Source organism: Lethenteron reissneri, chromosome 69, assembly GCF_015708825.2.
Source record: "Lethenteron reissneri isolate LAM-NWPU_2019-01 chromosome 69, ASM1570882v1, whole genome shotgun sequence".
NCBI lineage: Eukaryota > Metazoa > Chordata > Hyperoartia > Petromyzontiformes > Petromyzontidae > Lethenteron > Lethenteron reissneri.
The window spans coordinates 6601876-6625171 of record NC_083847.1 but is presented as its reverse complement, the minus strand read 5'-3'; the positions used below and the strand labels follow the sequence as shown (position 1 = coordinate 6625171).

Here is a 23296-nt window from a genome sequence, read left to right as displayed (position 1 = left end):
GCTTGTAGCTTGTGGGCGTGGCTTGTGGGAGTGGCTTGTGGGCGTGGCTTGTGGGCGTGGCTTGTGGGCGAGGCTTGTGGGCGTGGCTTGTGGGAGTGTCTTGTGGGCGTGGCTTGTAGCTTGTGGGCGTGGCTTGTGGGCGTGGCTTGTGGGCGTGGCTTGTGGGAGTGGCTTGTGGGAGTGGCTTGTGGGAGTGTCTTGTGGCTTGTGGGCGTGGCTTGTGGGCGTGGCTTGTAGCTTGTGGGCGTGGCTTGTGGGAGTGGCTTGTGGGCGTGGCTTGTGGGCGTGGCTTGTAGCTTGTGGGCGTGGCTTGTGGGAGTGGCTTGTGGGCGTGAGTGTGGCTTGTAGCTTGTGGGCGTGGCTTGTAGCTTGTGGGCATGGCTTGTGGGCGTGGCTTGTGGGCGTGAGTGTGGCTTGTAGCTTGTGGGCGTGGCTTGTGGGCGTGGCTTGTGGGCGAGTGGGCGTGGCTTGTGGGCGAGTGGGCGTGGCTTGTGGGCGTGGCTTGTGTGTTTGTGGTTGTACCTGCATGTGCCCCAGCGGGACGATGGAGCTCTGGCGGTGCAGCATTCTCTGCGTGCGTCACCAAGACAAAGTAGACAAAGTAAACAAAGACACAAAGTAGACAAAGACAAAAAGTAGACAAAGTAAACAAAGACACAAAGTAGACAAAGTAAACAAAGACACAAAGACAAAGACACAAAGTAGACAAAGACAAAGACACAAAGTAGACAAAGACACAAAGTAGACAAAGACACAAAGACAAAGGCACAAAGACAAACCACAAAGTCAACAAAGTAAACAAAGACACAAAGACACAAAGTAAACAAAGACAAAGACACAAAGTAAACAAAGTCAACAAAGACAAAGAGGAGACGTCAACGGCGCTGTCGGGGCGGGCGCCGTTAGCCAGCATCATCATCAGCAGCAGCATCATCATCATCAGCAGCAGCATCATCATCGTCGCTGTGGGTGGGCAGGTCGCTGTGGGGTGGGTGGCGGTGGGTGGGTGGGTGGCTGTGGGTGGGTAGGTCGCTGTGGGTGGGTGGGTGGCGAGCTGTGGGTGGGTGGCGAGCTGTTGGAGGGTGCGGTGCGAACCGACGCGGCGTCGCGGTCCAGGGCCTGCAGGGCGACGAGTGCGTGCAGCAGCGCGTAGGCCAGCTGCGGGTTCTGCAGCAGCAGCGTGCGGCCCTCCTGCGGACACGTCACCACGCACGCCTGCACACGCACACACACACACACGCACACACGTCACCACACACGCCTGCACACGCACACACACACACACGTCACACACACGCACACACACACACGCACACACGTCACCACACACGCCTGCACACACACACACACGTCACACACACGCACACACACACGTCACACGTACACACACACGCACACACGCACACACGTCACACACATCACCACACACACACACGTCACACGTACACACACACACGTCACACACACACACGCACACACGCACACACGTCACACACGTCACCACACACACACACGTCACACGTCACCACACACGTCACCACACACGTCACCACACACGTCACCACACACACGCGCACACACACACACACGTCACCACACGCACACGTCACCACGCACGCCTGCACACGCACACACATGTCACCACACACGTACACACGTACACACGCACACACACACACGTCACCACACACGCCTGCACACACACACACACGTCACACACACGCACACACACACACACAGTACGTCACCACACACACACGTACACACGTCACCACGCACGCACACACACACGCCTGCACACGCACGCACACACACACACACACGTACACGCACACACGTGTCACCACGCACACACACGTCACACACATACACACACACACGTACACACGTCACCACACACACATACACACACACACGTCACCACACACGCCTGCACACGCACACACACACACACGTCACCACACACATCACCACACACACACGTCACACACACGCACACACACACACAGCACGTCACCACACACGCCTGCACACGCACACACACACACACACGTCACCACACACACACACACGTCACCACACACACACACGTCATCACACACACACACGTACGCACACGCACACACACACACGTCACCACACACGCACACACACACATACACACCACACACACGTACACACACACGTCACCACACACACACACGTACGCACACGCACACACACACACGTCACCACACACGCACACACACACATACACACCACACACACGTACACACACACACACGTCACCACACACACACACACGTCACCACACACACACACACGTCACCACACACACACACGTCACCACACACACACACACACACGTACGCACACGCACACACACACACGTCACCACACACGCACACACACACATACACACCACACACACGTACACACACACGTCACCACACACACACACGTCACCACACACACACACACACGTACACACACACGCACACACACACACGTCACCACACACGCCTGCACACAGACACACACACGTCACCACACACGCCTGCACACGCACACACACAGACACACACACACACGCACACACACACACACACAGCACGTCACCACACGCACACGTCACCACGCACGCCTGCACACGCACACACATGTCACCACACACGTACACACGTACACACGCACACACACACATGTCACCACGCACGCCTGCACACACACACATGTCACACGCACACACACACACGCACACACACACACGTCACCACACACGCCTGCACACACACACACACGTCACACACACGCACACACACACACACAGTACGTCACCACACACACACACGTACACACGTCACCACGCACGCACACACACACGCCTGCACACGCACACACACACACACACGCACACACACACGTACACGCACACACGTGTCACCACGCACACACACGTCACACACATACACACACACACGTACACACGTCACCACACACACATACACACACACACGTCACCACACACGCCTGCACACGCACACACACACACACGTCACCACACACATCACCACACACACACGTCACACACACGCACACACACACACAGCACGTCACCACACACGCCTGCACACGCACACACACACACACACACACGTCACCACACACACACACACGTCACCACACACACACACGTCACCACACACACACACACACACGTACGCACACGCACACACACACACGTCACCACACACGCACACACACACATACACACCACACACACGTACACACACACGTCACCACACACACACACGTCACCACACACACACACAGACGTACACACACACGCACACACACACACGTCACCACACACGCCTGCACACAGACACACACACGTCACCACACACGCCTGCACACGCACACACACAGACACACACACACACGCACACACACACACACACAGCACGTCACCACACGCACACGTCACCACGCACGCCTGCACACGCACACACATGTCACCACACACGTACACACGTACACACGCACACACACACATGTCACCACGCACGCCTGCACACACACACATGTCACACGCACACACACACACGCACACACACACGTCACCACACACGCCTGCACACAGACACACACGTCACACACACGCACACACACACACACAGTACGTCACCACACACACACACGTACACACGTCACCACGCACGCACACACACACGCCTGCACACGCACACACACACACACACGCACACACACACGTACACGCACACACGTGTCACCACGCACACACACGTCACACACATACACACACACACGTACACACGTCACCACACACACATACACACACACACGTCACCACACACGCCTGCACACGCACACACACACACACGTCACCACACACATCACCACACACACACGTCACACACACGCACACACACACACACAGCACGTCACCACACACGCCTGCACACGCACACACACACACACACACACGTCACCACACACACACACACGTCACCACACACACACACGTCACCACACACACACACACACACGTACGCACACGCACACACACACACGTCACCACACACGCACACACACACATACACACCACACACACGTACACACACACGTCACCACACACACACACGTCACCACACACACACACAGACGTACACACACACGCACACACACACACGTCACCACACACGCCTGCACACACACACACACACGTCACCACACACGCCTGCACACGCACACACACAGACACACACACACACGCACACACACACAGCACGTCACCACACACGCCTGCACACGCACACGGACACAGCACATGTACACACACGCACACACGTACAGCACGTCACCACACACGCCTGCACACGCACACACACACAGCACGTCACCACACACACACACACGCGCACACACACACACACACACGTCACCACACACGCCTGCACACGCAAACACACACACGCACACACACATGGACACAGCACGTGCAGCACCATGTACAGTGTAGGTGTACAGTGTGGTAGCGTACAGTCTAGCGGTGTAGTGTAGCGGCGTACAGTGTAGTGTAGTCGTGTACAGTGTAGTGGTGTACAGTGTGGTAGCATATAGTATTAGTGTATATAGTAGTAGTGTATGTAGTATAGTAATACTGGTAGGAACGAAGTGAACCAGCCTACAATAGATTATATCGTCCGTCCGTCCGTCCGATGTCCGATTAGGTGTAGCAACATCGCCCCCTACTGCAAACACTTGGCAGGACCGTACAAAAACCTTTAGACTCAGTGAGGCTTTCCTGGCTAAACAAGTGTAACATTCCCTTATAATTCCCTGAGATAGCTTTTAATTAAAACATTTAAATTAAAAATTAACTCACAGCGGCCTAAAGCCTACAGCTAGGCCTAAAGCCTAGAACTAGGCCTCAAACTCTCCCTTCGTATCGTCCGATTAGGAGTAGCAACATCGCCCCCTACTGCAAACACTTGGCAGGACCCTACAAAAACCTTTACACTCAGTGAGGCTTTCCTGGCTAAACAAGTGTCATAATACATTATGTTTATATTCTTTGGTTATTCGTTCCTACCAGCCCACCCCGCAGGGACCTGTTATAGTATGTAGTATAGTAGTAGTGTAATCTAGTATAGTATTTGTGAGTGAACCTTCATCTGCTTGACGAGGCAGTATAGTAGTAGTGTATGTAGCAATAGAGTAGTAGTGTATGTAGTAGTATAGTAGTAGTGTACAGTATGTAGTAGTATAGTAGTATGAGTGTATAGTAGTAGTACTATAGTAGTATACTATAGTAGTATAGTAAGTAGTATAGTATAGTAGTATAGTAAGTAGTAGTATTTGTGTGTGAACCTTCATCTGCTTGACGAGGCAGTAGAGCTGCTCCGGGGGTAGCGAGGCGACCGCCTGCGTCACGGCGTGCGGAGCCTCCTCAGGGGCCACGGTGTCGCCAAACGGAGACTCCAACACGGGCCCCGTGTGACCCAGACCTGTGAGACACAGTGAGACACACACAGAGACACAGAGACACACACACAGTGAGACACACAGAGACACACACACAGAGACACACACACACAGTGAGACACACACAGTGAGACACACAGAGACACACAGTGATACACACACAGTGAGACACACACAGAGACACACAGAGACACAGCGTCGCCAAACGGAGACTCCAACACGGGCCCCGTGTGACCCAGACCTGACATACACACACAGAGACACACAGTGACACACACAGTGAGACACACACAGAGAGACACACTCAGTGAGACACACACAGAGAGACACACTCAGTGAGACACACGCAGTGAGAGGGAGGGGAGGGGGGAAGGGGAGGCAGGGGAGAGAGGGAGGGGGGGAGGGGGGGAGGGGAGGGGGGAGGGAGGGGGGGAGGGAGGAAGGGGAGGGGGAGAGAAGAGAGGGCAGGGGGGGGGGAGGTAGGGGGGGAGGGAGGGGGGGAGGGAGAGGAGGCAATGAGAGAGGGAGCGGAGCGGAGGGGGGGAAGGGAGGGAGGGAGTGGAGGCAGGGGGAGGCAGGGGGAGGAGGTGAGGTGACCCACTCTTGAGCTCCTCCTTGTTCTTCTCGCTGGCGGCGTTGTCGACGCGCAGCGAGCGGCCGCTGAACTCGCGCCCGTTGAGGTTCCTCATGGCGCTCAGCGCCGTCTCCTGGTCCTGGTACTCGCAGAAGCCGTAGCCCTTGGGCTTGCCCGTCTCCCTGTCGTACACCAGCCTGCACGCGCCACGCACGCACACACGCACACGTGTACCAACACACGTGTACACACACATACACACGTGTACACACACATACACACACGTGTACCCACACACGCACACGTGTACCCACACATGTGTACACACACGTGTACACACACACGTGTACACACACACGTGTACACACACACGTGTACACACACACGTGTGTACACACACACGTGTACACACACATACACACGTGTACACACACACATACACACGTATACACACATACGTGTACCCACACATACACACGTATACACACACACACACGTGTACACACACACGTGCGTACACACACACGTGTACACACACATACACACGTGTACACACACAAGTATACACACACACGTGTACACACACGCATGTACACACACGCACACACGTGTACCCACACACACACACACGTGTGTTTGTTGTGTGTGTACATGTGTGTGTTGTGTGTGTGCCTGACCGCAGGTCTCACCTGAAGCTGACCACCGGCCCCACCTCAGAGAAGATGTCTCTGAGTTGCTCCTCCGTCGCCTCATAGGGGATGTTACCAACTGCATTCACGCGCAGACATACACACAGACACACACAGACACACACACACACACCAAGACACACACGCAGATACACACACAGACACACACACAGTCACACACACAGTCACACAGACACACAGACACACACACAGACACACACAGACACACACACAGACACACACACAGTCACACACACAGTCACACAGACACACAGACACACAGACACACACACAGTCACACAGACACACAGACAGACACACACACAGACACACACACAGACAGACACACACACACAGACACACACACAAGACACAGACACACACACACACACACAGAGACACAGACACACACACAGTCACACACACCAAGACACACACAGACACACACAGACACACACACTCACAGACACACACAGACACACACACACACAGAGACACAGAGACACACACACAGACGCACAAAGATCACCCATGTAGGCTCAGCAGACTGTAGGGGCAAGTGTTGTTAGTAGCGAGTAGCAGCAGCAGCTATGAACACACAAAGACAAAGGTCCCCCGTGTAGCCTGTAGCAGACTGGAGGGGCAAGTGCTGTTAGTAGCGAGTAGCAGCAGCAGCACCTATGAAGGCTACCGGCGCTGTGGCACACACAGAGGGGGTGGGTGGCCAGCACCACGCCCGGCCGCCTTTGTCTCCCCAGTGGCGATGTTTACACACCGCACCAGTTACTCATTCGAGGCCGAGTCGACCTAGGGGAGGCCCGGTCCGCGAGCGGGAACCGAACTGGTTCGGGTGGCCGCAGCGCTGCGCTAACCGCAGCGCCACCGCTCCCCACGCGCAGGCCCCCATCCACTACAACGGCGCTCGACTAGCGCGGTCCATCGCCTCGCCACCCTCCCAACTGGCTTCGTTACCCCCCGTGGCTTCGCCCCCCTGGGCCCCCCTCGCCCCCCTGGGCCCCCCTCGGCCCCCCTCGGCCCCCCTCGCCACGAGCCTCGTCCCGAGCCTCTCACCGAAGACGGAGCGGAGCGAGCGGTCGGTGGTGGTATCCCTCATGCCCGCCATGGCTGCTGGGGAATCGATTCCTCTGGAATCGACACGCGAGTTGAATCCGATTCGGTTGCGAGGGAATCGATTCCTAATGGGGACGTCTGAATGATCTTCTTATTGGTTAAATTTCGATTTAAAGCTTTCGTGACTGATTCATCTTCTTAGTTCTTTCGGTAAAGTCACGTAGAAGGGAAATAATAAAATAATAAAAATAAAACATAATGAAATAATAATATATTATAAAAATAAAACATAATAATATATTATTTTATTATGTTTTATTTTTATTAATATAGTAATATTTTTTTATTCGTAAAATTATAAAAATTAAACATAATAAAATAATAATGTATAATTTTATAATGTTTTATTTTTATTATTTTATTACTTCCCTTCTACGTGATGACTTTACCGAAAGAACCAAGAAGATGAATCCCTGCTGCAGTCACGAAAGAAGCTTTACATCGAAACTTGTCTGAATGAGCCCAACGTGTGAGAGCCTCATCAACTCGACGGGATTTCAATGAGACGTTGAGGAGGGAGGGAGGGAGGGAGGAATCTGAGGAGCCGTGAAGCTCTTTGTCGCACGAGTTCGAGTGTTGAAGGGGTCGTTGTCTAAAAAGAAGAGAAATCGACCATTAATTATTTATTATTTTGATTTTAAGGCAGTGGACCATTCAGTCTATTCCGGAAGATGTCTTCCGAACAAGGAAGATATCTTCTAGAAGAGGAAGACATCTTCTGGAAGAGGAAGATTTGTCCAGGAAGATGCTTCTGGAAGCGGGAGAAGTCTTCTGGAAGATGTCTTCTGGAAGGGGATGAAATCTTCTGGAAGAGGAAGTTATCTTCTGGAAGACGAAGATTTGTCCAGGAAGACGCTTCTGGAAGCTGGAGCAGTCTTCTGGAAGACGTCTTCCGACAAAGGAAGACATCTTCTGGAAGAGGAAGACATCTTCTGGAAGATGAAGATTTGTCCAGGAAGAAGCTTCTGGAAGATCGAGCAGTCTTCTGGAAGACGTCTTCCGAAAAAGGAAGATATTTTCTGGAAGAAGAAGATTTCTTCTGGAAGAGGAAGAATTGTCCAAGAAGACGCTTCTGGAAGCGGGAGCAATCTTCTAGAAGACGTCTTCCAAACAAGGAAGACGTCTTCTGGAAGAGGAAGATTTGTCCAGGAAGAGGCTTCTGGAAGCCGGAGCAGTCTTCTGGAAGACGTCTTCCGAAAAAGGAAGACATCTTCTGGAAAAGGAAGATACCTTCTGGAAGATGAAGATTTGTCCAGGAAGACGGTTCTGGAAGATGAAGTTATCTTCTGGAAGACGTCTTCTGGAAGACGAAGATATCTTCTGGAAGAAGAAGGGACTTTGAAAAAAACGCCGTCCGTGGCTTGGCATGGAGAATCGATGCCGTGCGCTGAACGTGAATGTGGCTGCCGCACAGAGACTCAGGTGAGAGACTCACCAACTACTCACCAATTACTCACCACTCACTCACCCACTCACTCACCCACTCACTCACTCACCACTCACTCATCAACTACTCACCAATTACTCACCAACTACTCACCAACTACTCACTCACCCACCCACTCACTCACCCACTCACTCACTCACCACTCACTCACCCACTCACTCACCAATTACTCACCACTCACTCACCACTCACTCACCCACTCACTCACTCACCACTCACTCACCCACCCACTCACTCACCCACTCACTCACTCACCACTCACTCACCCACTCACTCACCAATTACTCACCACTCACTCACCACTCACTCACCCACTCACTCACTCACCCACTCACTCACCCACTCACTCACTCACCCACTCACTCACCAATTACTCACCAACTACTCACTCACCCACTCACTCACCAATTACTCACCCACTCACTCACTCACCCACTCACTCACCCACTCACTCACCACTCACTCATCAACTACTCACCAATTACTCACCAACTACTCACCAACTACTCACTCACCCACCCACTCACTCACCCACTCACTCACTCACCACTCACTCACCCACTCACTCACCAATTACTCACCACTCACTCACCACTCACTCACCCACTCACTCACTCACCCACTCACTCACCCACTCACTCACTCACCCACTCACTCACCAATTACTCACCAACTACTCACTCACCCACTCACTCACCAATTACTCACCCACTCACTCACTCACCCACTCACTCACCCACTCACTCACCAATTACTCACCAACTACTCACCAACTACTCACCCACTCACTCACCAATTACTCACCAACTACTCACTCACCCACTCACTCACCCACTCACTCACCAATTACTCACCAACTACTCACCAACTACTCACTCACCCACCCACTCACTCACCCACTCACTCACCACTCACTCACCAACTACTCACCACTCACTCACCACTCACTCACTCACCACTCACTCACCACTCACTCACCACTCACTCACTCACCACTCACTCACCAATTACTCACCAATTACTCACCACTCACTCACCACTCACTCACCAACTACTCACCAATTACTCACCACTCACCACTCACTCACCAATTACTCACCAACTACTCACCAATTACTCACTCACTCACCAACTACTCACCAATTACTCACCACTCACTCACCAATTACTCACCACTCACTCACCACTCACCACCCACTCACCAATTACTCACCACTCACTCACCAATTACTCACCGCTCACTCACCACTCACTCACCAATTACTCACCACTCACTCACCAATTACTCACCGCTCACTCACCACTCACTCACCAATTACTCACCACTCACTCACCAATTACTCACCACTCACTCACCACTCACTCACCAATTACTCACCACTCACTCACCAATTACTCACCAATTACTCACCGCTCACTCACCACTCACTCACCAATTACTCACCACTCACTCACCACTCACTCACCAATTACTCACCACTCACTCACCACTCACTCACCAATTACTCACCGCTCACTCACCACTCACTCACCAATTACTCACCACTCACTCACCACTCACTCACCAATTACTCACCACTCACTCACCAATTACTCACCAATTACTCACCACTCACTCACCACTCACTCACCAATTACTCACCACTCACTCACCACTCACTCACCAATTACTCACCACTCACTCACCACTCACTCACCAATTACTCACCGCTCACTCACCACTCACTCACCAATTACTCACCACTCACTCACCAATTACTCACCAATTACTCACCGCTCACTCACCACTCACTCACCAATTACCACTCACTCACCACTCACTCACCAATTACTCACCACTCACTCACCACTCACTCACCACTCACTCACCCACCCACTCATTCACTTACCCACTCATTCACCCACCCACTCATTCACCCACCCACTCACTCATTCACCCACCCACTCATTCACCCACCCACTCATTCACCCACCCACTCATTCACCCACCCACTCATTCATCCACCCACTCATTCACCCACTCATTCATTCACCCACTCATTCATTCACCCACTCACTCACCCACCCACTCATTCACCCACCCACTAACCCACCCACTCATTCACCCACCCACTCATTCACCCACCCACTCACCCACCCACTCATTCACCCACCCACTCATTCACCCACCCACTCATTCACCCACCCACTTACTCATTCACCCACTCACCCACCCACTCATTCACTGCTACTCACTAACAGCACTTGCCCCGCCAGCCTGTCACAGGCTACACGGGGGACCTTTGTCTTTGTGTGTTCATAGCCGCTGCTGCTGCTACACGCTACTAACTGCACTTGCCCCTGCAGCCTGTCACAGGCTACACGGGGGACCTTTGTCTTTGTGTGTTCATAGGCGCTGCTGCTACTACTCGCTAACAGCACTTGCCCCACCAGCTTGTCACAGGCTACACGGGGGATCTTTGTCTTTGTGTGTTCATAGACGCTGCTACTAGCTAACAGCACTTGCCCCACCAGCCTGTCACAGGCTACACGGGGGAGCTTTGTCTTTGTGAACTCGGTGATTCTCTTCTGCCAGGGAGAGTCTGGAAGATGGCGGCCTCCTGCATCCGCGGCTGAGGCCTCGTCGCCAGGAGAGCGGCAGGCTTCTGCTGCCGCTGGCGGAGGAGGCCGAGCGATGTGATTGGCTGCCGCTGCGGCTGGCGCTGCAGGAGGCGGGGCTGGCGGCGGCGGACGAATCCGATTGGCCGGCACCGGGCGAGGGCTTGGAGGAACGAGGGGAGACGCTCGCACGCGATTGGTCAGTCGGGAGAAACGGCCGCCCTCTCCTGCACTGTCTCTCTCCCCGGACAAACCGAGTGAGAACAATAGAAACGAGTGAGAACAATAGAAACAGACACAACAATAGAAACAAGTTCGAACAATAGAAACGAGTCAGAACAATAGAAACGAGTGAGAACAATAGAAACAGACACAACAATAGAAACGAGTCAGAACAATAGAAACGAGTCAGAACAATAGAAACGAGTCAGAACAATAGAAACGAGTCAGAACAATAGAAACGAGTCAGAACAATAGAAACAAACACAACAATATAAATGAGTCAGAACAACACAAACGAGTCAGAACAATAGAAACGAGTCAGAACAATACAAACAAGAACAACAATACAAACGAGTCAGAACAATAGAAACGAGTCAGAACAATGCAAACAAGAACAACAATACAACGAGTCAGAACAATAGAAACGAGTCAGAACAATACAAACAAGAACAATACAAACATACACAACAATACAATCGGACACAACAACACAAACACAACAACACAAACGAGTCACAACAACACAAACACAACAACACCAACAGACACAACAACACAAATCGTTGGTGCCTCCCCCCCCCAGGTGGTTGAGCTCCGTCTCGGCGCCGTCTCTCCGGGGCCCCCGGCGCCGACGAGGCCGCCCGGCTTCCTCGCGGCTCCTCCACGCCCTGCGCGCACTAGCGGCCCGCAAGCTCCGCGAGAAGGACGCGGAGCTCCGTGTGGGGGACGTGGAGCTCCGTGGGGGAGACGAGCTCCGTGGAAATGACGTGGAGCTCTGTGGGAAGGACGTGGAGCTCCGTGTGGGGGACGTGGAGCTCCGTGGGGGAGACGAGCTCCGTGGGGGCAACGTGGAGCTCCGTGGGAAGGACGTGGAGCTCCGTGTGGGGGACGTGGAGCTCTGTGGGAAGGACGTGGAGCTCCGTGTGGGGGACGTGGAGCTCTGGGCTCGCGAGGTGCCGAGCCGCTACGAGCGACACGGAGACCTCGTGGTGCTGCCCAGCGGCGCATTCCGCTCGCACTACTGGAGGCAGCTGGGTGGGTGTTGTTCTCTCGTTTCTATTGTTCTCTCGTTTGTATTGTTATCTCGCTTCTATTGTTATCTCGTTTCTATTGTTCTCTTGTTTCTATTGTTATCTTGTTTCTATTGTTCTCTTGTTTCTATTGTTCTCTCGTTTGTATTGTTATCTCGCTTCTATTGTTCTCGTTTGTATTGTTCTCTTGTTTCTATTGTTCTCTTGTTTCTATTGTTCTCATTTGTATTGTTCTCTCTCGTTTCTATTGTTTCTATTGTTATCTCGTTTCTATTGTTCTCGTTTGTATTGTTCTGAATCGTTTGTATTGCTCTCTCTAGTTTGTATTGTTCTGACTCGTTTCTATTGTTCTCTCTCGGTTGTATTGTTCTGACTCGTTTCTATTGTTCTCACTCGTTTGTATTGTTCTGACTCGTTTCTATTGTTCTCACTCGTTTCTATTGTTCTGACTCGTTTCTATTGTTCTCTCTCGTTTGTATTGTCAGATGGTGCTGATGCTGTTAATGATGATGGTGATCTTGATGATGATGTTTAGGATGTTTAAGATGATGATAATGTTGATAGCCATATTGATTATGATGTTAATAGTGATGTCGTTGTTGTAAATGTTAAAGATGTTGATGTCGTTGATAACGATGATGATGTTGTTGATGTTGTTGATGATGTTGTTGTTGTCAATGTTGTCGTTGATGTTGTTGATGTTGTTGTCAATGTTGTTGATGTTGTTGATGTTGTTGATTTTGTTGTTGATGTTGTTGATGTTGTTGTCAATGTTGTTGTTGATGATGTTGTTGATGTTGTTCATGATGTTGTTGTCAATGTTGTTGATGTTGTCAATGTTGTTGTCAATGTTGTCAATGTTGTTGTTGATGATGTTGTTGATGATGTTTTTGATGATGATGATGTTGTCAATGTTGTTGATGTTGTTGATGTTGTTGTCAATGTTGTTCTTGATGTTGATGATGATGTTGTTGATGATGTTGTTGATGATGATGTTGTTGATGTTGTTGATGATGTTGTTGTTGTCAATGTTGTTCTTGATGTTGTTGATGATGTTGTTGTCAATGTTGTTCTTGATGTTGATGATGATGTTGTTGATGTTGTTGTTGTTGATGATGTTGTTGATGTTGTTGTCAATGTTGTCAATGTTGTTGTTGATGTTGTTGATGTTGTTAATGTTGTTCTTGTTGTTGACGATGTTGTTGTTGTCAATGTTGTTGATGTTGTTGTCGATGTTGTTGATGTTGTTGTCGTCAGAGCCGGAGCTGTGGGCGGTGGTAGCGAGGGTGCTGGGAGCGAGCCGCGTGGCGCGCTGCCACCGCGTGGCCCCCGACGACTTCCGCAGCCCCCGCACCCAGCTGCTGCTGGGGGGGCACGGTCACGTGGTGCACCGTGACAACAGCATCACGTGGGTGGGGGAAGGGGGGGGGGCAGGGTCACGTGGTGCACCGTGACAACAGCATCACGTGGGTGGGGGAAGGGGGGGGGGCAGGGTCACGTGGTGCACCGTGACAACCACGTCACGTGGGTGGGGGGGGGGGGGCAGGGTCACGTGGTGCACCGTGACAACCACGTCACGTGGGTGGGGGGGGTCACGTGGTGCACCGTGACAACAGCATCACGTGGGTGGGGGGAGTGGGGGGGCGTGGGGAGAGCGGGGGAGAGTGATGGTGTTGATGATGATGGTGATGATGGTGTTGATGGTGTTGATGATGTTGTTGATGGTGATGGTGGTGTTGATGGTGTTGATGGTGTTGGTGGTGATGGTGGTGTTGACGGTGATGATGATGTTGTTGATGGTGATGGTGGTGTTGATGGTGTTGATGATGTTGTTGGTGGTGATGGTGTTGATGGTGTTGATGGTGGTGACAGTGTTGACGGTGATGGTGTTGGTGGTGATGGTGGTGTTGGTGGTGTTGATAGTGTTGATGGTGTTGGTGGTGATGGTGGTGATGATGGTGGTGATGGTGTTGATGGTGATGGTGGTGTTGGTGGTGATGGTGTTGATGGTGATGGTGTTGATGGTGGTGTTGATGGTGTTGATGGTGTTGGTGGTGATGGTGGTGATGGTGTTGATGGTGTTGATGGTGGTGACAGTGTTGACGGTGATGGTGTTGGTGGTGATGGTGGTGTTGGTGGTGTTGATAGTGTTGGTGGTGATGGTGGTGATGATGGTGGTGATGGTGTTGGTGGTGACGGTGGTGGTGTTGGTGGTGATGGTGTTGGTGTTGGTGGTGATGATGGTGGTGATGGTGGTGTTGATGGTGTTGATGGTGTTGGTGGTGATGGTGGTGATGGTGGTGATGGTGTTGATGGTGTTGATGGTGGTGACGGTGTTGACGGTGATGGTGTTGGTGTTGGTGTTGATGGCGATGTCTCGGCAGGTACGAGTTTGACGTGACGCTCTGCATGTTCTCGAAGGGCAACGTGTCTGAGAAGCTTCACCTCGCCTCGCTCGACTGCCGGGGAGAGACGATCGTAGACCTGTACGCAGGTACACACACACATACACACACACATATATATACATATATACACATACATACACACACACATATACACACACATATATATACATATATATACACATACATACATACACACACACATATATATACATATATATACACATACATACACACATACATACACACACACATACACATACATATACACACCACACACATACACACACACACGCACACACACGCACACACACACTCACACACACACCACGCACACACAAACATACATACACACACACACGCACACACACATATGCACACACACACGCACACACACACACAAACATACACACACACGCACACACACATATGCACACGCACACACACGCACACACTCACACACGTGGTGACGTCGGTGACGACGACGGCGGTGGTGCAGGCATCGGCTACCTGACGCTGCCGCTGCTGGTGCACGCCGGGGCGGCGCTGGCCGTGGCGTGCGAGTGGAGCCCCCACGCGGCGGCGGCGCTGCGCCACAACCTCGGCCGCAACGGCGTCGCCAGGCGCTGCACCGTGCACGCGGCGGACAACCAGACGGTACACGCACACACGCATGTACATGTATACACACGCACACGCACACACACACGCACACACACATGTACACACACATGTACACACGCACGCACACACATGTACACACACACACAAGCATGTACATGTATACACACACACACGTACACACGCACACACACACACACGTACACACGCACACACACACACACGCACTCACACGTACACACACGTACACACACGTACACACACACGCGCGCACACACGCGCGCACACACGCACACACGCACGCACACACGTACACGCACATGTACACGCGCACACGTACACACACACACGTACACACGCACACACACGTACACACACACACACGCACACATGTACACACACGCACACGTACACGCACACGTACACACACACACACACGCGCACACACACGTACACACGTACACACGCACACGTACACACACGTACATACACGCACACAAGTACACGCACACACACAGACACACACGTACACACACACACACACACGCACGTACACACGCACACACGCACTCACACGTACACACACGTACACACACGTACACACACATACACGCACACACGTGCACACACGTACACACGCACGCACACACGTACACGCACATGTACACGCGCACACACGCGTACACGCACACACGTACACAACAACAACAACAACAACAACCGCCATTCGCCACTAAGTGGCGGTGACGTCACCACGATGCTTGTGCCAGGCCAAGTGCACCTTGAGGCCACGTGAAGTGTCGAAAGCCCGCTGGCAGGAGGTCACGGGGCAGACCCAGGTGCCACGGGTCGACTGACCGAGATGACCGAGATGACTGGCTGATGCACCACCTGTGCCCCCTACTGTGCCAACTTGCTGTGCTTTAGCCACCCGGCGCTCCGCTCGTTGTTGTGAGCGTCGCTCCTCCGCCCTCCGTTGTTGTTGGAGGGCGACTGCCTCCAACTGCCCAGTAGCGTCCTTCACGAGCCTCCTCCACTGAGGCCGATCTTGACACCGCTGGTACCAGTCATCGGCAAGTCCACTCAGCTCCACGTCCTCCTGTACCACATCACTCCATCTCTTCTCCAGCCCGTGCCGCGCCCGTCTAGCCCCCTCGATCCGGCCGAACAAAAGCTGTTTAGGCATGCGGTGGCTGGGCATGCGGGCTACATGACCCAGCCAACGCAGCCTTGCCTGCCGGAGGAGCTCACTGATGGGACTTTGCCCAGATCTTTCAAGGATTTGTGAGCTCCTCACACAATCCAGCCTGGTTAAACCCAGGATGGATCGTAGGCAGGCCAGCCTAAATGTTTCCAACCGGCGAAGATGCTCCACCAGGGGGGTCCACGTCTCGCAAGCGTAGAGAAGGGAGGGAATGACCGTGGCCGAGAAGACCTGAAGCTTCGTGCGGAGCGACAGACCAGGTAGCTTCCACACAGCGTTACGCAACCGATGAAAAGATATTGCCGCTCGACTGATTCGGAGTGAGACCTCTGCTGATAGACTGGAGCCGGTCATAAGCACTACTGCCCAGGTATGGGAAACTCTCCACTCTCTCCACAACTGCCCCATCACCAATTGGGAGTTGTGGGGGTGGAGTGTCCGATGGTACAAAATACCCAGGCAGGTGCTTGGTTTTGGTGGGGCTGATGGTAAGGCCCCACCTCTTAGTGGCACGCTCCAGTCTCAGCAGCAGCGCCTCCAACTCCTCTTCTGAATGAGCAGCTATTACCAAATCATCGGCATACATAACGTGGTTGACCAATAGGGAGCCATCCCTTGATCGCACCCGGGCGTCGATCAGCCTCCCATTATATCTGTACCAAATGGAAATTCCTCCGGTACAGCTATTGAAGGCTTCACGAACTACGCGGTCAAAATAGATGTTAAATAATGTGGGAGCCAGAGGACATCCCTGTCGCACCCCAAGGTGTACAGGGAAAGGCTCCGACTCCCGGCCACGTAGTTTTACCCGGGCCCGCTCACCATCATGAAGGTCCTTAATGATCGTGAGCAGAGGGTCAGGGACTCCGAAAGCACGAAGAACAACCCAGAGCCCAGTCCTACTGATGGTATCATAGGCCTTGACCAGGTCAATAAAGCAGAGATGTAGGTCTTTTTGGAATTCCCTACACCTCTGCTGTAGCAGACGGACAGAAAATATGGCATCTGTGCAGGACCGCCCTTTCCTGAAACCGCATTGGGGCTCCGCAAGCCTCTCCTCAGCGTGCCTAGCAAGGCGATGTTGAATAATCCTTGCCAGGACCTTACCCGGCACACTGAGGAGTGAGATGCCCCTGTAGTTGTTACAGTCTGTACGGTCCCCCTTCTTAAAGAGGGGGACCACCAGGGCATCCTTCCAGTCCTGCGGAACCCGTCCAGTGGTCCAGACTGTTGTTATGATGTCATATAGGGCAGTCTGTGCACAAACGCCACCCTCCCTCAGCATTTCGCTTGGGAGATCATCTCTGCCCGGTGCCTTCCCTGGTCTCAGACTCCGGATCGCCCTCAGTACTTCCTCAACAGCTGGAACCTCAGCCAGCCACTCACAGGGGGTGACCTCTTCCAATATTTGAGGCACCGCAGCCTCAGCAGGGTTATCCCCACTTTGTGCCATGATGTTTTCCTGGCTGAGAGAATTTCCCTCCCCCAGGACCTCACAGAAATGCTCAGCAAATCTGCAAACCTGTTCCTGGGGGTCGGAGATTGGATCACCGTTTTTTCCTCTAATGATGGTAATAGGTGTGGCGCTGCAGGTTACTTTTTTGATGGAGTTAAATAGTGATTTGTGATCACGGGCCACTGAGGCAGACTCCATCTCCTCAGCAACCCGCGACCACCACCCATCCTTACAACGCCTTACGGCTCTCCGAACTTCCGAGCGAAGGCTGCGGTAAACCTCCTCATTCTCTGACGTGGGATGCTGTAGGCGATGAGAGTGGGCCTGTCGCTTTTTCTCAATTAACCTGAACACCTCCTCTGTCAGCCAGGGTTTCTGGGGAGGTCTGGACCGCGTACCCAAAGCAGCCATTGCAGCTGCATGAGTCACAGTCCTAAACCTCGCCCATTTACCCTCGACATCAGGTGGAGTGGGGGACGATGCCAACCCCAGCTGCAAGCGATGATGAAATTCTCGCTTGCAACTTTCATCAGCTAACTGAGACCAGGCCACTTTTGGTTGGAATGGGATCCTGGGTGTACACCCACCACCGGAGTGGAAGAAAGGCAGGCGCATCTTACAGATGACTAGTCGATGGTCAGAGGACAGATCAGCTCCACGGTAGGTCCTGGTGTCAAGGACATGGGTTCGCATCCGCTGGTCCGTCACTATGTAGTCCAGCAGATGTTCTTGCTTGGACCCGGCATGTATCCATGATGTTGTGTGGATGCGCCGATGCCGGAAGAGCGTGTTGGTAATTACAAGCCCATGGGCTGCACAAAAATCTAGCAGCCTCCTACCGTTATTATTGAGCTGATCTGGCCCATGCCTTCCAATCACTCCAGACCAGGTGTCAGCATCATGACCAACTCGGGCATTGAAGTCACCCAACAAGATGACTCTGTCCCGAGTGGCCACTTTAGCCAGCACCTGTGACAGGAGGTCATAGAAAGCGTCTGACTCATCGGCTTTGCTTGCATCCCTCCACGGATGTTCGTCTTCGGTGGGGGCATAAGTAACCACGACCACCACTCCTCGCCTCTGGTTGATGGGAAGGCGAGCCCAAAGTATCCTGGGGCTTACAGCTTCCCACACCTCACCGCCACGCTCCCACGCCCCCTTCATTCTTTTGTTCAGAAGAAGAGCCACACCCTGTTGTTTGGCAGTCTCCTGCCCCGAGTAGAGGACTGTCCACCCCTCATGGTGGCAGGAGCCAGAACCGGTCCACCGGACCTCCTGAATGCCACAGAGATCCAGGCGGTACCGGTCCAGCTCCCGACAGAGGAGTGGCAGCCTCTCCTCCGCAGTGAGCGTTCGAACATTCCACGTGGCCATCCGCAATGGTTTTTTGTTGTTTCTGGAGGAGCCCCGAGGGTGAAAATTCAATCTCCTGGCTCCGCCAAATGGGGTTTGGCCAGGAGACGTCATAAAAGCCTGACCCCCCGGGGCCTCCGGCACAAGCTTATTTGTTACAGGTTTATGTTTAATTCGTGGTTTAGTGGTAATGAATTGAAGGTGGAGGGGTTACCAGCCCCTCACACCCGTCCAGAGCCCCCGTTTAGCCACTGTGGTGGTCACAGACGCCATGAGGGGAGAGGCCAATGGGCATTGGCCCTCCCCCCACAGCACTGCCCACGACAGTGTTGCCCGTCCGACACCGCGAGGAGGTAGGAGGTTGTTTTGCCGGACACACGTACACACACGTACACACACACACGTACACACACGCACACACACCACACACACGTACACACGTACACACGCACACACACACACACACGTACACACGTACACACACACACGTACACACACACATACACACACGTACACACACGTACGCACGCACGTACACACACACTCACACGTACACACACGAACACGTACACACACACGTACACACACACGTACACACACACACGCACACACACACACGTACACACGTACACACGTACACACACACGTACACACGCACACGTACACAAACGTACATACACGCACACAAGTACACATGTACACATGCACACACGCGGATACACACGCACACGCGCGGACACACTCACACACACGGACACACACGCACACACACGTACATCCATTTCGACTGCGTAGTTCGTGAAGCCTTCAATAGCTGTACCGGAGGAATTTCCATTTGGTACAGATATAATGGGAGGCTGCTCATTCAGAAGAGGAGTTGGAAACGCTGCTGCTGAGACTGGAGCGTGCCACTAAGAGGTGGGGCCTTACCATCAGCCCCACCAAAACTAAGCACCTGCCTGGGTATTTTGTACCATCGGACACTCCACCCCCACAACTCCCAATCGGTGATGGGGCAGTTGTGGAGAGAGTGGAGAGTTTCCCATACCTGGGCAGTGTGCTTATGACCGGCTCCAGTTTATCAGCAGAGGTCTCACTCCGAATCAGTCGAGCGGCAATATCTTTTCATCGGTTACGTAACGCTGCAGTGTGGAAGCTACCTGGTCTGTCGCTCCGCACGAAGCTTCAGGTCTTCTCGGCCACGGTCATTCCCTGTCTGTGTGTGTGTGTCTATATGTGTATGTATATATGTGTACGTGTGTGTGTATGTATATATGTGTGTGTGTATGTGTGTGCATGTGTGTGTATATATGTATGTGTGTATGCGTGTATGTATGCGTGTGTGTGTATGTGTGTGTCTGCGTGTGTGTATGTATATATGGGGGAGCGGTAGTGTAGCGGTTAGCGCGCTGCGCTATGAACCTGGCGACCCGGGTTCGATTCCCGCTCACGGCCAACACCAGTGGCGATTATCTGAACCGGTCCTGGGCCTCCCCTAGGTCGACTCAGCCTTAAATGAGTACCTGGTGCGGTGTGTAAACATCGCCACTAGGGAGACAAAGGCGGTCGGGCGTGGTGCTGGCCACCCACCCCCTCGTGTACCGTGCCGGCCTTCATAGGTGCTCGCTAACAGCACTTGCCCCTACAGTCTGTTAAGGCTAAACGGGTGATCATTGTCATTGTATGTATATATGTGTGTATATATATGTGTATATGTGTGTATAAATGTGTGTGTGTATGTGTGTGTGTATACGTGTGTGTGCGTGTAGCTTCGCGAGCGAGGCTTTGCGGACCGCGTGCTCCTGGGGCTGCTGCCGTCGTCCCGACCCGCCTGGGCTCTGGCTTGTGCGCTCCTGCGGCCGGACCGCGGCGGGATCCTGCACATCCATCACAACGTCGCCTCCTCCACGCCCACAGAGCCCCGCAGCCCCACTGACGTGACGTCACTTCCTGCCGGCCACGACACTAAAGTGACGTCACTTCCTGCCGAACACAGCGGCACAGAAGTGACATCACTTACTGCCGACCACGACACTAAAGTGACATCACTTCCTGCCGGCCACGACACTAAAGTGACATCACTTCCTGCCGACCACGACACTAAAGTGACATCACTTCCTGCCGACCACGACACTAAAGTGACATCACTTCCTGCCGACCACAGCCACACTAAAGTGACATCACTTCCTGCCGACAACAGCATTGAAGTGACATCACTTCCTGCCGACCACAGCATTGAAGTGACATCACTTCCTGCCGAACACGACACTAAAGTGACATCACTTCCTGCCGACCACAGCGGCACTGAAGTGACATCACTTCCTGCCGAACACAACACTAAAGTGACATCACTTCCTGCCGACAGCAGCACAGACGCGACATCACTTCCGTGCGAGTGCGGTACCGGCGCCGAGGAAGAGGAGGGGGGGCGTGCCGCTTGCGCCTGTGCCAGCGCCCGCCCCGCCTGGCGCGCCTTCGCCCGCGACGCCGTCCGCGAGGTGCGGCACCTGCTGCTCGCCGCCACGCGGGCCCCGGGGGGGCAGGGGGGGGGCAGGGGGGGGGCGGGGGGCTGGTGCGTGCGCACGGTGCGAGTGGCGCGCGTCAAGAAGTACGCGCCGCGCGTCGACCATGTGGTCGTCGACTTGCATTGCAGGCCGCTCACGTGAACCTCCGGGCTCAACACGTGACCCTCCCCGGCCCCCCACGTGACCCCCCCGGGCCCCCCACGTGACCCCCCCGGCCCCCCAACTGAACCCCCACCCGTCCCCCCACGTGACCCCCCCTTTGAGGCTCTTCGTACGTCCATCTCTTGATCGGTCGGTCAGGGTGGTAGTTTAGAGATGATGGTGGTGGTGGTAGTTTAGTGATGGTGGTGGTGGTAGTTTAGCGATAATAGTGGTAGTTTAGCGATGGTGGGTGGTGCTGGTGGTGGTAGTTTAGCGATGGTGGTGGTGGTTTAGTGGTGGTGGTGGTGGTTTAGCGATGGTGGTGGTAGTTTAGCGATGGTGGTGGTAGTTTAGCGATGGTGGTAGTGGTAGTTTAACGATGGTGTAGTGG

General features: G+C 53.3%; 2 protein-coding genes across 2 annotated transcripts in view; one reads left to right on the top strand and one right to left on the bottom strand.

Moving 5' to 3' along the window:
* The window catches only part of LOC133360665 (cleavage stimulation factor subunit 2-like), a 28278-nt gene extending 20366 nt beyond the window's left edge, over nucleotides 1–7912 (bottom strand). Inside the window, exons 1-6 of the mRNA XM_061579459.1 lie at nucleotides 7843–7912; nucleotides 6772–6850; nucleotides 6110–6279; nucleotides 5395–5531; nucleotides 1096–1215; nucleotides 523–570 (exon numbers count right to left, since the gene is read on the bottom strand). Of these exons, the coding sequence (XP_061435443.1) occupies nucleotides 523–570; nucleotides 1096–1215; nucleotides 5395–5531; nucleotides 6110–6279; nucleotides 6772–6850; nucleotides 7843–7894 (606 nt within the window). The 5' untranslated portion in view covers nucleotides 7895–7912. The remainder of the gene's footprint in view (nucleotides 1–522; nucleotides 571–1095; nucleotides 1216–5394; nucleotides 5532–6109; nucleotides 6280–6771; nucleotides 6851–7842) is intronic.
* Nucleotides 7913–9223: 1311 nt separating this feature from the next.
* Nucleotides 9224–23296, top strand: TRMT12 (tRNA methyltransferase 12 homolog). Its single transcript, XM_061579218.1, has 7 exons — nucleotides 9224–9324; nucleotides 11925–12146; nucleotides 12753–13204; nucleotides 14458–14608; nucleotides 15585–15694; nucleotides 16105–16262; nucleotides 22009–23296. Exons 1-7 carry the CDS (start codon nucleotides 9269–9271, stop codon nucleotides 22903–22905), a joined length of 2046 nt encoding a protein of 681 aa, XP_061435202.1. The 5' UTR covers nucleotides 9224–9268; the 3' UTR covers nucleotides 22906–23296.